This window comes from Salvelinus fontinalis, chromosome 8 (assembly GCF_029448725.1).
Source record: "Salvelinus fontinalis isolate EN_2023a chromosome 8, ASM2944872v1, whole genome shotgun sequence".
Classification (NCBI taxonomy): domain Eukaryota; kingdom Metazoa; phylum Chordata; class Actinopteri; order Salmoniformes; family Salmonidae; genus Salvelinus; species Salvelinus fontinalis.
The window spans coordinates 34639320-34651159 of record NC_074672.1 but is presented as its reverse complement, the minus strand read 5'-3'; the positions used below and the strand labels follow the sequence as shown (position 1 = coordinate 34651159).

At 46.3% G+C, this 11840-nt stretch overlaps 1 protein-coding gene across 2 annotated transcripts; it reads right to left on the bottom strand.

Annotated features, from left to right (window-relative positions):
• Positions 1-284: 284 nt before the first annotated feature.
• Positions 285-11835, bottom strand: LOC129861152 (methyl-CpG-binding domain protein 5-like). 2 transcript variants are annotated; one of them, XM_055932312.1, is made up of 14 exons: positions 11635-11835; positions 10529-10737; positions 10075-10183; positions 9584-9723; positions 9296-9398; positions 9042-9210; positions 4972-7110; positions 3675-4603; positions 3442-3559; positions 3059-3204; positions 2083-2763; positions 1816-1868; positions 1605-1671; positions 285-1449 (listed from the first exon to the last, which is right to left on the bottom strand). In XM_055932312.1, exons 3-14 carry the CDS (start codon positions 10111-10113, stop codon positions 1378-1380), a joined length of 4656 nt encoding a protein of 1551 aa, XP_055788287.1. In that variant the 5' UTR covers positions 10114-10183; positions 10529-10737; positions 11635-11835; the 3' UTR covers positions 285-1377. The 2 variants fall into 2 exon arrangements, with proteins under 2 accessions (XP_055788287.1, XP_055788288.1); XM_055932313.1 differs by lacking the exon at positions 10075-10183.
• Between the last annotated feature and the right edge of the window lie 5 nt (positions 11836-11840).

Here is an 11840-nt window from a genome sequence, read left to right as displayed (position 1 = left end):
AAGATTTCATATGCAACCAAGACTTAAGTAAATTATGTTGCTTTTTCAATTGTGAACGTTTGCCGTTTGGATTGTTTCTTCTCTCTGCTAGAAAGGCATTCTTCCCGGAATGTAAAGCTAACCACATTCACGATGGGAAGGAATTACATGTATTGATCAAAAGCTGAGTTTGGGCTCGTGGCCCTTTCTACTGATGCAACATGTATAATTTTGCAAATAAGAGGGTGGTTACTGGCTAGACAATTCAGTAGATTTAAGCTGCCAACATCAAACAAGGAGGCCCATTTTCTGTAAATAGTTTAATATTAAATAAAAAAGAGACTCCCATATAAAAAGAAAGCTACAGTCAACAATTTAATATTCTTTTAACATAAGTATTGAAAGCAAGGGTAGAATGAGAAAATACTTAATTACAATTCCCCGAAAATTCACAATTCATTGTCTCTAACAATATAAAATAAAACACATTAACTGTACATATTTACAAATCTCCAAGTGTAGAAATTGCATAATCTGCTTCTTTTCATTTAAATAAGACATGCCAGCATTACTGGGCTGTAATAGTGTATAGCACAGCGATCTGAAGGACAATTAGAGAAAGTACAACTACATCCCACCCAAAAATACATTGAGTTAAAAACCCACACATATCTCACACTTTTTCATCAGCCATTCCCCTGTGAAAAGACCTAATTGAAATGTGCATCGTTTACTAAACACACCACAGAGAACATACAGAGGTGTGTATCACAAAGCATGACCACTATATAGAGCAAGGTTCTTTAAGAAAGCTTATCTTGAATGTGGGTTGTCGGAAGTGTCGAGTCTTGCCAATTTCACATCTATCTTTATGAACTTGAAAATGTGACTTCAGATTATTTAGGCAGTACACTTAGCTGGCTAACTCATCTGCTTGGTGATACACACACAACCCCCCCCAGGTAATCTGATTCTAGATCTGTGGTCAGGGGCAACTTCTACCTTGAGCATCTTGAACACCCAAATGTACACAATCCACACGCACACAGACGTCATACAATCTCAAACAGAGCGCAAATGTAGGTCATTCAAGTAGATACTCTTATCCTGACTCACAGTAAACACACTGAAAAACAGTGCAGTTTTTTGTAGACATAATTCTAACACTTACATCATAATGGATCTCAATCAATCACAACGTAAAGCAACCACACAGACTTAAGAGGACCTAAGTGAAAGCATCCACATAACTATTTTTCATTTTTTCATCTAGATCACTCCCATTCAAAAGGTAAGAGGTTGGCATGACAATATATTAGTGCAGTTGAAAAACAGAGTGGGGGAGCTTGGACAATAAAAAGCAGTGATAGGGGTGGGGTTGGGGTGAACCTGCTCCTGTCACTGTCTCTGGGACCTAGCTCCCCGCCGCCTCCTGCCCCGGACCGACCTCTCAGGCTTCAGCAGCACCACCTACAACACAGACACACATCACATCATCATTAGCAGTCTGGATGGCAGACACTAAGGGACAAACTGCACTGCTGTTAGAAACTGAGACGACGCAACACGCACTGATATAATGGGTCCTATGAAGTTAAGGGTTGTGGGGTGGTCTAGTGTTTTACCCTGGGTTTAGGTTCCTCTAGGGCTGGAGAATCCAGTTCTCTGTAGTCCTCTAGCACATTCTGTAGCCTGAAAATGTTTTAAAACACACACAATAATCAGTATACTTTGGAAAAGTGGCAGTGTTATAAGTGCCATCGAAAAGATGGACAGAATAGTAAATCGGTACTCATCGTTATCAAAGATTCAAGTACAGAATCAAAATGAGCTCACGTTTGTTTCCTTTTCCTGCCTCTTCTGGCTCCCCCCATTTGTGCAGTTTGATTCTGAAAGGGAAAAAGGGCACTGAACTCAATAAGGCACAAATTACATCAATCTTTCACTGCTTGTAATGCAATATGCAATATTGTGTCTAAATGGCATTTTTAGCCATGCAGTGGTAAACAAAATGACCTCCTTTGGGCTTGGAGGATGGTTTTAGGGATCCTTTATGACTGTGTTTAAATCAGGACAACTAAAGGAAACAGCAGCCAGACTCACCCTGCCCTGCTCCGTGTGCTGTAGACCCCCAGTCTCCTCCTTGGGGCAGCTGCTCCCGTCTCTGGGACTCTGGTACCCCCCTGCCTGAGGTCTGTCCCCCTGCCGATCTGACATAGCCTGGCTGTACGAGTCTGTCTTGGCTTCCTCCAGGTAGATGGGAAGCAGAGGAGGGTTAGTGTGACACTCTGGGAACTCCAACTTGTTCTGCGGAGGCGTGGTGGAGCCATCGTTGCTGGGTTTAGGGGTTCCCTGAGCCGGGGAGTGGGCGGCCTCCATATTGAGCCGGGACAGGTCCGGGTTCCTCAGGGTGCAGGCCTGCCGAGGGCTCAGGGAGAGGGGGGCACTGGCCTGAGGGAGGAGAGCGGAGGGGGAACGGTGCTCCCCAGGGTAGGAGGGCGGTAAGGCACCGAAGGCATCCGCCCCAGACTGAACTGCTTCCTGCTCTTTAGCACTGACCTGGAGGAAGGAGGTATAGATAGTGTCCATGAAGGAAGCGTAGGGGTCCAGGACGCTCACCACGGAGCCCTCTCCACGCTGGGACACGGGGGCCAGGGGGGGACAGGGGCTGGGCGCAGTCTCTGGGGTAAGCCGATTGGCTGGAATATCCTCCTGAGGGGAGGAGCTGTCTGTTTCCTGTAAGGAGATTGGCTTTTCTCCCTCTGAGGGTGGTGCCATGTTGAGCTGAAGAAGGAAGATACAGATATTTCAAAAATCACAGGACAAGGCTTGTGTCAGGAGTGGGAAACAATGGCCTGTGTGGTCCAGTGGTTATAGCCGTTGATCCCGACACATGTATGCCAGAGTCGGCATGGGTTCGAATCCGGCACACTGGCATTTTACTCCCCCTCCCTTCCTCGGCCTTTCCAACACTTTACTACTATCTCTTCAATACCATCTCTTCAATAAATACAAAAATGAACGAAAGGAGTGGGACTGCGCCACTCCAAAAAAAAAAAAAGTGGAACACAACAAGTACCTGGATGTTGTTGAGGAGGTTGATGGCCCCATTAGGGCCCTGGAGCAGAGGCATGCCCAAGGCAGAGGCCTGTACGGGGGGCAGGAAGAGAGGGCCTGCACCTAGCCCCAGAAGACTGTGGAGGTTGGTCAGAGCAGACAGGTCTCCTACAAATACACATGGTTCATCATTAAAACAGTTTGTGAATGAGATAAGGTGACATTCTAAGCAATATGTAGGTAATGTACAAGACATAGCTTTGTTGTGGCTGTTCCAAGTTTGTAAATAATTCACTATTCATAAAGTGAAATGTAATAGAAAAGACTAACTATGATTCTGCATTTGTAATTGACAACAAAACCTTGATATTTATAGCAGTGTAAATGAATGTTGCTGTGACTAACCTAGAACCCCTGTGTTGAGGAGAGTAGGCAGTAACTGGTGGAGGACAGGGTTGTCCTTTCCCTGGACAGACAGGGGGATTAGGGTTTCCATCCCCCCATCATGGCCTGAAGCTGACACCTGGATGGAGACCGGATCAAAACATCAAACTGACATCTCTAATAGAGATACAGTGTTAACTATTTGACAAGGGAAAACTACAGGGTAGAGGACCAGGCTAAGGGAGAGAACCTACCTGAGGTGGGGGTTGTTGGGGTTGCTGTGTTAGGGGGAGATGAGGAGCAGGCGGGAGGCCAGTAGAGCCCAGGGCAGCAGTTAGCAGATCAGGGCTGAGGGAGAGGAAGGCCGGGGGAGGCAGGGGGGTGGAGAGCAGGAGCGACTGCAGGGCCTGGAGGGGCCCATCGGCTGGAGGAAGCAGGCCCTGGAGGGCCTCAAGGAGCCCAGGGCCGGGGAGGGATGACGGGTCCAGGAGTCCAGACCCTTTATCCAGAGACAAACCGTCCAACAGGGCTGGGATGTGCTGCCGGAAGGGAAGGTCCAGGCTCAGCTGGCCAAGCCCAGACAGGGGCAACATGGCAGTCTGCTGCTGGCCTAGTAGCAGGGAGGCCATGAGGAGAGCCTGGAGGCCCAGTTTCTCCCCCATCCCCAGATCACACTCCTGGCCTGGGGTAGGTGCAGCAGAAGGGGGTAGCAGTGGGTTCAACAGACCCAGGAGATTCAGAGGCAGCTCTCCCTGACCTCCCATTAGACAGGGGAATAAGCTAAATGGAAAGTTGTGGTTCAGATGGGCAGTCTGGTGTTGTTTCTGCTGTTGCTCTTGGTGATGTTCATGCTGTAACAATAGTTGTTGTTCTGATTGTTGTAGTAGTTGTTGATCGGGCAGTTGATGGTGTTGCTGAGGTGTGTTGGAGATGGGGAGGTGACCCTGCTGACCGCCAATCCACAGGCCCAGGGGCAGAGAGCCCAGGATGGTGGGGTCCAGGAGGGAGGGCAGGCCGGCCGTGGCAGACAGAAGCTGGAGAAGCTGCTCCTGGCTCATGAAGGGGAAGGCTTCAGCCAGGGGTAAGGAGCAAGTGGAGTCCCCCAGAGCCTGGGGACTGCAGCCTTCTGGGGGTTTGGTCACTGTGGAGCCCTGATGATCAACACTCTGAGGCTCTTGCACCCCTAGAGAGGATTGGAGAGAACCAGGATTAACGGCCTGAGGAAGGTTATTTTTCAAAACAGACAGTACTCAACAAATATTAACACGTCTAATGAAAAATGTGTGTATTTTCCTAGGCCTCGGGTAGCCTAGCGGTTAGAGCGTTGGGCCAGTAACTGAAAGGTCGCTGGTTTGAATACCTGAGACAATGTCAAAAATCTGTTGATGTGCCCTTGAGCAAGGTACTTAACCCTAATTTTCTCCAGTGGAGCCGTACTACTACGGCTGACCCTGTAAAACAACACATTTCACTGAACCTATCCGGTGTAAGTGACAATACAATATTCCATGATTTCACCTATTTAGAGACATTTTAAAGGTTCATCCTCACCTGTAGTGTTGTTGCCGGTGGTTCTGTCCAGGCCCCCCTCCCCAAGAGGTGTGGTGGAAGAGGCTGCCAGCAGTGCCAGCATGTGGTTACTGAGATCCAGGGGTCTGGGGGAGGTGGTGCTGCTGTAGCTGGTGACGCTGCTGCTATGGTTGGAGGTGGAGGTGCTGTTGAGACCAGGGCCTAGTGTTGACATGCTCTCCATCTCCATTGATTCACTGACTTCAGGAAAGGCCTGGCCCATGGGTGACTGGATGGTGGTGGCATCCATAGGTTGGTTTTGGGCCTGCCACAGCCTATTAGGGGTGTGTGGGGTGGGCGAGGGGCTACTGCGATATTGTGCTGACTGAGCGTTGGACAAGGCCATGGAGGGAGACCGTCTCTGTTTGGGACTGGTCCTCGTATGTGGTCGAGACGGAGACTGTGCATTACCTCGCCTGGACTTTGACTGAGAGGGAGAGAGGGGCTGTAATGGGCCTTGTGTGGTACTGTGATGAGTGGGGGACTGCATGGGGAATGGTCTGATGTTTAAATGGGAGGGCGAGGGAGACTGCCTAGGGCTCTGCCTCATGCCTCCTGTACAGTGTCCAGAGCCGGGCTGGGCTCCAGTGGCTTGAGCGTTCTGCACACTGAGCAGGTGAAGCAGAGCAGAGAGAGGCTGGGTGGGGGGATCCGGTTGACCTGCCATGATTGTTGTGAAATCCAGGGCGCCGTCAGGCTGCTTCTGGGGCCCTGCGAGTGTGCCAGAGTGCCGGACTGAGAGCCTTAGGGCCTGGAGGTGGTTCTCTAACATGGCGGGGTAGGGCGAGACTGAGGTAGAGGAGGGTTGAGAGTGTGAGGAGAGGTTGAGCACGTCGCCGGGGGTTCTGGGACTGGTCATCTGGGACTCCTTCAGCATGCTGAGCACTGTGGGCGAACGCCGCTGCCGCTTCCTGTGTGATGTCCGGTCCGTACGGGAGAGGTGAAGGGGACTGGAGGCTAGGGGCTGGGAGAGGGAAAGCAGGGGGGAGGCTGCAGGCAGGGGCCTAGCGATTGAGGGAAGGCTGTTGTGTAAAGTGCTGTTTGTTACCTTTAATTGCTTAGACTCCCTCGAGACCTCCAAAGAGAGGGCTGAGTTGAGGATGCTGCGTGAATTGGAGCTCTGGTTGTGAGTCATCTGGCTGGCCAGCTGGGCCTTGGCTGCTGCCGAGAGGAGGCTACTGGCAGGAAAAGAAGCTGGGTGGGGTTGCTTCTGGTGGTCCAAGAACTGTCCAAGAGGCAAACCAGAAGGACAAGCACTGATCTCCACGCCTGAGGCAGAAGCAGGTGCCTTTGTGGGCCTCCCAACCTTTTCAAGAGCTAGAGAGAGGATATGAGGATTGTTTTGGTTGCTCAGTGAGTTTGAGTGAAGGATGTGATTATTAGTGCTACTGTTGCCTGAGTTCTTAAACTGCTCTAAGATGTCCTCAAGCTTGTATTTTGAGAAATGGAGGATAGGGGACCCCCCTGGTATAGGAGAGTGTGAAGAGGATATTCTTCTGGGGGGGTAGCCACCAAGCACCACCCCTCCCACCCCCTGCTCAGAGTGAGCGGAAGAGGCGGAGGGGTGGCGTGAGCGCTGGCGGGGAGAGGGGCAGTTCATACTCACAGAGGGAGAGGGGGAACATGAGGGGGACAGGGGAGACCCAACGATGATACCATGTTGATGACTCTGCCCTCCACTCCCCAGTGTCCCAGGGGAGGAGGGAGGAGGGGGAGAGAGGGGCCCCATATGAGGAGATCTGAGGGCTTCTGGAGTCTGTGGTGCCCTCTGACCCTGACTGAGGTTCTGAGGCGTTGGTGTGCGTGGGGACCTCTGAGGTGCCCCATAGCTGGAGAATGGAGAGGTGTTGGGGGGGAGATTGAGAGGAGGTGGCAGTCTCCTCAAAATATCAGGCGTGTGATAAGAGTTAGTGCTATTGTGTGAGAGGGGTGAGGAGCCATTGTAAGAATACACAAGTTGGGGAGAATTTTTAGGACTGCCACAAGAGTTGGGGTGGAGGTTATTGTTGGGCCTGGACTGGACTAGATGGTGTTTGGAGGTGTAAGTGCCACGTTCTTTTTCTTCCCTGTCCACTCTCATCCTCTTAGGATCTCTGTTCTCCATAATGCCACTGGTGACCTCTGCAACAACAACAACAACAAAAAACAGCTACATTAGAGCTGGTACAATAATTGTATAATAGTGTAACCGACAATTATGGACAATAACCATGAACTCACATTTTTCTTCATCCTTCTTAATACATTAGTAGGGGGTGAGATTCAACTTAATTTTCAAGTAGATATAGTTTACCCAATAGCAGTTTTTAATTATTTTTACATGAAGTGGGTAAAGTTGGTAGCCTAATCATTTTACGAGAAAAACGGCATGGTCGGGAGTAGAAGCTTCCTTTCCAAAAGTTCCAAGCGGTCGTAACAATTCGTTTTGAGACGGGTGTCACCAAAGTTGTGTTTTATTCATAGGTATGTCGTAGCTCCTTTTCAAAGATGCAGTATTATAATACATTACAAGCTCAAAACATTTTTCGCAAAAAATGGCAATTACAACAATAACCATGGCAATTAATTGTTACCCAAAATCCTATAATTGTCACAGCCCTAAACAACATGATTGATTACATTTCTGAGAGCAATATTTGAATAGCACAATGTAAAATGTTTTGGTAACTAACCATCAATAGCTGTTTGATGATCCTGAAAGCACTTCATTTCTGTTACATTAGATCTATTCATTTTTTGGCACTGACACAGTGCCTTCATTAAGTACTCACACCCCTTGACATTTCCCACATTTTGTTGTGTTACAGCCCAAATTTAAAATGTATTAAATTATGTTTTTCAAAATTGTTAAATAAGTCCAAAAGTATTCAACCCCTTTGTTATGGCAAGCCTAAATAAGTCCAGGAGTAAACATTTGCTTAACAAGTCACATAATAAATTGCATGAACTCGGTGCAATAATATAGAGTTTAACATGATTTTTGAATGACTACCTCATCTCTGTACCCCACACATACAATTATATGTAAGGTCCCTCAGTCGAGTAGTGAATTTCAAATACAGATTCATCCACAAAGACCAGGGACGATTTCTAATAACTTCCAAAGGGCACCTATTGGTAAATGGGTAAAAATACAAATAAAGCAGAGAATGAATATCTATTTGAGCATGGTGGTTATTAATTACACTTTGGATGCTGTATCAATACTCAGTCACTACAAAGATACAGGCGTCCTTCCTAACTCACTTGCCGGAGAGGAAGGAAACCGCTCAGGGATTTCACTACGAGGCCAATAGTGACTTTAAAGCCGTTAATGGCAGTGATAGGAAAAAACTGAGGATGGATCAACAACATTGTAGCTGCTCCACAATACTAACCTAATTGACAGAGTGAAAAGGGAGCCTGTACAGAATACAAATATTCCAAAACATGCATCCTGTTTGCAATAAAAATAAACATAAGAGAGCTAAGCATAGGTCAAACCCTAGAGGAAAACCTGGTTCAGTCTGCTTTCCAACAGACACTGGGAGACAAATTCACCTTTCAGCAGGACAATAACCTAAAACACAAGGCCAAGTATACACTGGAGTTGCTTACCAAGACGACATTGAATGTTCCTGAGTGGCCCAGCTACAGTTGACTTAAAATCAGCTTAAAAATCTACAGCAAGACTTGAAAATGGCTGTCTAGCAATGATCAACAATCATCTTGATAGAGGTTGAAGAATAAAAACATATTTTTTTGCAAATGTTGTGCAATCCAGGTGTGCAAATCTTAGAGACTTACAGAGAAAGCGATTACAGCTGTAATCGCTGCCAAATGTCATTCTAACATGTATTGACTCACGGGGTTGAATACTTACCTAATCAAGAAAGTTTTGTTTTTTTCTCTCAAAATTTTATTCAAATGTTTGAATTTTTCTTCCACTTTGACAGAGTATTTTGTGTAGATCGTTGACAAAAAATGGCAATTAAATCCATTTGAATACCATTTTGAACAAAATTTGGAAAAAGTCGAGGGGTGTGAATTCTTTCTGAAGGCACTGTATTTACCTGTGTGATGGGCAACATAGGGCAGTTGTGAAGCCTGCATACTGCGACAGAGCGCTGCCATGGCAACCACTTTCCTCCGATGGTTACAGAGCTTTGTCATGTCCTGCTCTGCCTTCCCCACCGGCTGGCTGTGCTGTTGAATTTTGACCCCTAGGCTAAAGTTAAACACCTGCAGAGACAAAGGAACATACATTCAGCAAACCCCAGTCAAAACCGGTTGTGAGATGATAAAAGTGAGATGTAGAGGGAGTCACCTTGTGGATGACCAGCGGACACTCCAGGCCACACTTGCATGTGCCATCGGTCAACAGATATGACTTAACCTCTTCCAGTGAAGAAAGGACTGCGCCACTTGGACTGTAGGAAAGGACAGGGATGCAGGAGATGAGTGATGAAATAAAAGGAAGGGGAAATCAAATATATTTTACAATTCCCTGCTCCAGACCAGCTTTTGGGAAATGAAAACATTATAATGGCTCATATATGCTCATAACACAAGTATAAACAGTATTATACCCGCCTGTGTTACTGAACTAGCTTACCTGACATACACCACAAGCCCGTCCTTCGCTCTCCTCTGCCAGCCAATGGGGACTTGTATTGCCACAGTGTGAACTCCATCCTTGTCTCCACTGCCACTCTCACTGCCTCCCATCATTTTGTAAAAACTGCTTTGCAGCACCTTTGGGATAGAAGAAGCAGGAGCAAATGTAGAATGAATACATGCTTTGATGAACAACTATTAAGACCACTATACTGAGATTCTGACGTCAATGTTTTCCCACAAAAAGGACAACCAGAGTTCCAAATCGTAGAAACCAATATAAAGTCTCCAACATAAAGCATACCTGATGATAGCCCATTCATCAATGCTAACTACCTTTAGCACCTATTGTGGATAGTATCTTCTGGCCAGGGGAGTTTTGTTAAGCTTGTGCTAAACGTTTACACACATCACTTGCGGTACGGTTTTGAAAACATATCTTATCTTTCATATCTGTTAGGAAAAAAAGAAGGTTAAATTACTACACACCTTTATAGGGTTGGGGTTCCCACACGGCCATATTTCCATGTTACAGCGTCTGTTTACGGAAAACAGAGTCGACCAACTGTGCTAATTAGCTATCTGCGTCTCCGAACACCTGTGTAAACGGAAGACGGACGCCACAAACTTGTCACTGAAAAATACTGCTGGCTGCAACTGTGTTAAAACCAGTTAAAACAGTGTACAGTAAGTATATATTTTGCATTTGTGAAATTATTTTGATGTGATATGAAAGTAGAGGGCATTATGTTTCTAGAATCGTACCGCAACTGAGAATCCATTCACGTTTAGATGGGAGTATTTTGCTGTTTTGGCTGCCAGAGGCAATTCGCCTCTAAAAAGAACATGTAAGGTCCTTGGACTTGGAGTAACGTTAGGCTCTTTTGGTCTGTTATTGGGCTAGCCTGATGAGTGAGGAAGGATATAATGTTCTCAAGCCTACCTTGTCATCTTTGAAATGCCAAATATATTATTGGCTATGGTATCCACCGTTTGAAGGCCATTGTGTCAGGAGAGAAGCACACACAGACTCTGCCAACCACCCTCCAACACCTTGCAGAACTCTCCAAGAACTAACGTTAAGTCTTCTGACCCTGCTTCAGAGGTCAACTCCTCCAAAACTCTGCAGCTGACACTAAGGCCACAGTTTGACTGCAAAGAAGATTGAGATAGACCTGACGTTAGAAAGCCCTAAAAATAATACGTGAAAATGATGAACAAAATGAATCTCTCGATTCTGATTGTTACAATAACCCCACACAAACGCAGCCACATAGCATTCGAGGAAGGGGATGCATATATTAGGATAGGCCTAGTAGTGGTATTTCAATTGAGTGACGTATTATCAAATAGCTACCTAGATAGTTAACGTTAGCGAGCTAAATGAGACTGGTTGTGTGTGCAGCTGGATGTTGAAATTAAAAGGGAAAACAGCATTTGTAACTTGATAATAGGTATCTAGTCCACATGAACACTATACTTGACAATATAGCCATTACAGAAACGGCACATAAAGTTAAATCACAGTCACAGCAATGATTGTCCTAGATAGCTAGCTAGGCTACCTTTATCCAACTAACGTTAGTTAGCTAATGTTGCAGTCTAAAGTGTCGTAACAACTTGACAGACACACCTTGCAAAATAGTAACATTTCAATAATGAGAATTTTGGGGGAAATTGTTTATATATTGTCATGCATGCTAGCTAGCTAACGAGCAATTGTGCGAAATGTATTCTACCATTCTGTTCTCAAACAAGGTCGCGAAGTTTTTGGAGTCTTCTCCAGTAAGCTCGCGGGAGAACCCCGGACAGTTAGCTAGCTGGCTTACTAACGCTAAATTGTTTTGGACGTTAACATTATCTAGACAGACAATGTGGTGATCAACCCGCCAATGCAAATTATTTGCGCCATCAATCAACTATCCGTCTGTCTAGCTGCATCTGCCCGTCTCGTTAAAAACAAAGGACAATAATGCTTCATTTTACTGCGCCTATGATCTCGGGGCTAGGCTAACATTAGATGGCTAGCTAGCGTTGACAGAAATTTACTTGATTCTGGAGTGTCCCAAGACCCAAGGATGTCTGATCGTGTCGCCAAATTATTCAGTCGTTATCTCCAGACACTGTTCGATCAAGCTGGTGTATGTTCAGCAAAAATGGAGCTCATCCGATGCACCTTTTAATCTCTATTTCACAGTTATTATTTTTTCTTGCAGATTCCGTGCAAAAAAAATAATGGAGTTTTCTATGGAGCA

What these genes read in the sequence shown, in the direction of transcription:
- LOC129861152 (XM_055932312.1), bottom strand. Translation starts at nt 10,113, where the DNA reads ATGGAAATATGGCCGTGTGGGAACCCCAACCCTATAAAG. An exon ending in CTATGTTGCCCATCACACAG is followed by an intron (nt 7,111 to 9,041) that starts GTAAATACAGTG and finishes TTGTTGTTGCAG; the next exon opens with AGGTCACCAGTGGCATTATG. An exon ending in CCCAACAACCCCCACCTCAG is followed by an intron (nt 3,560 to 3,674) that starts GTAGGTTCTCTC and finishes GTCTCCATCCAG; the next exon opens with GTGTCAGCTTCAGGCCATGA.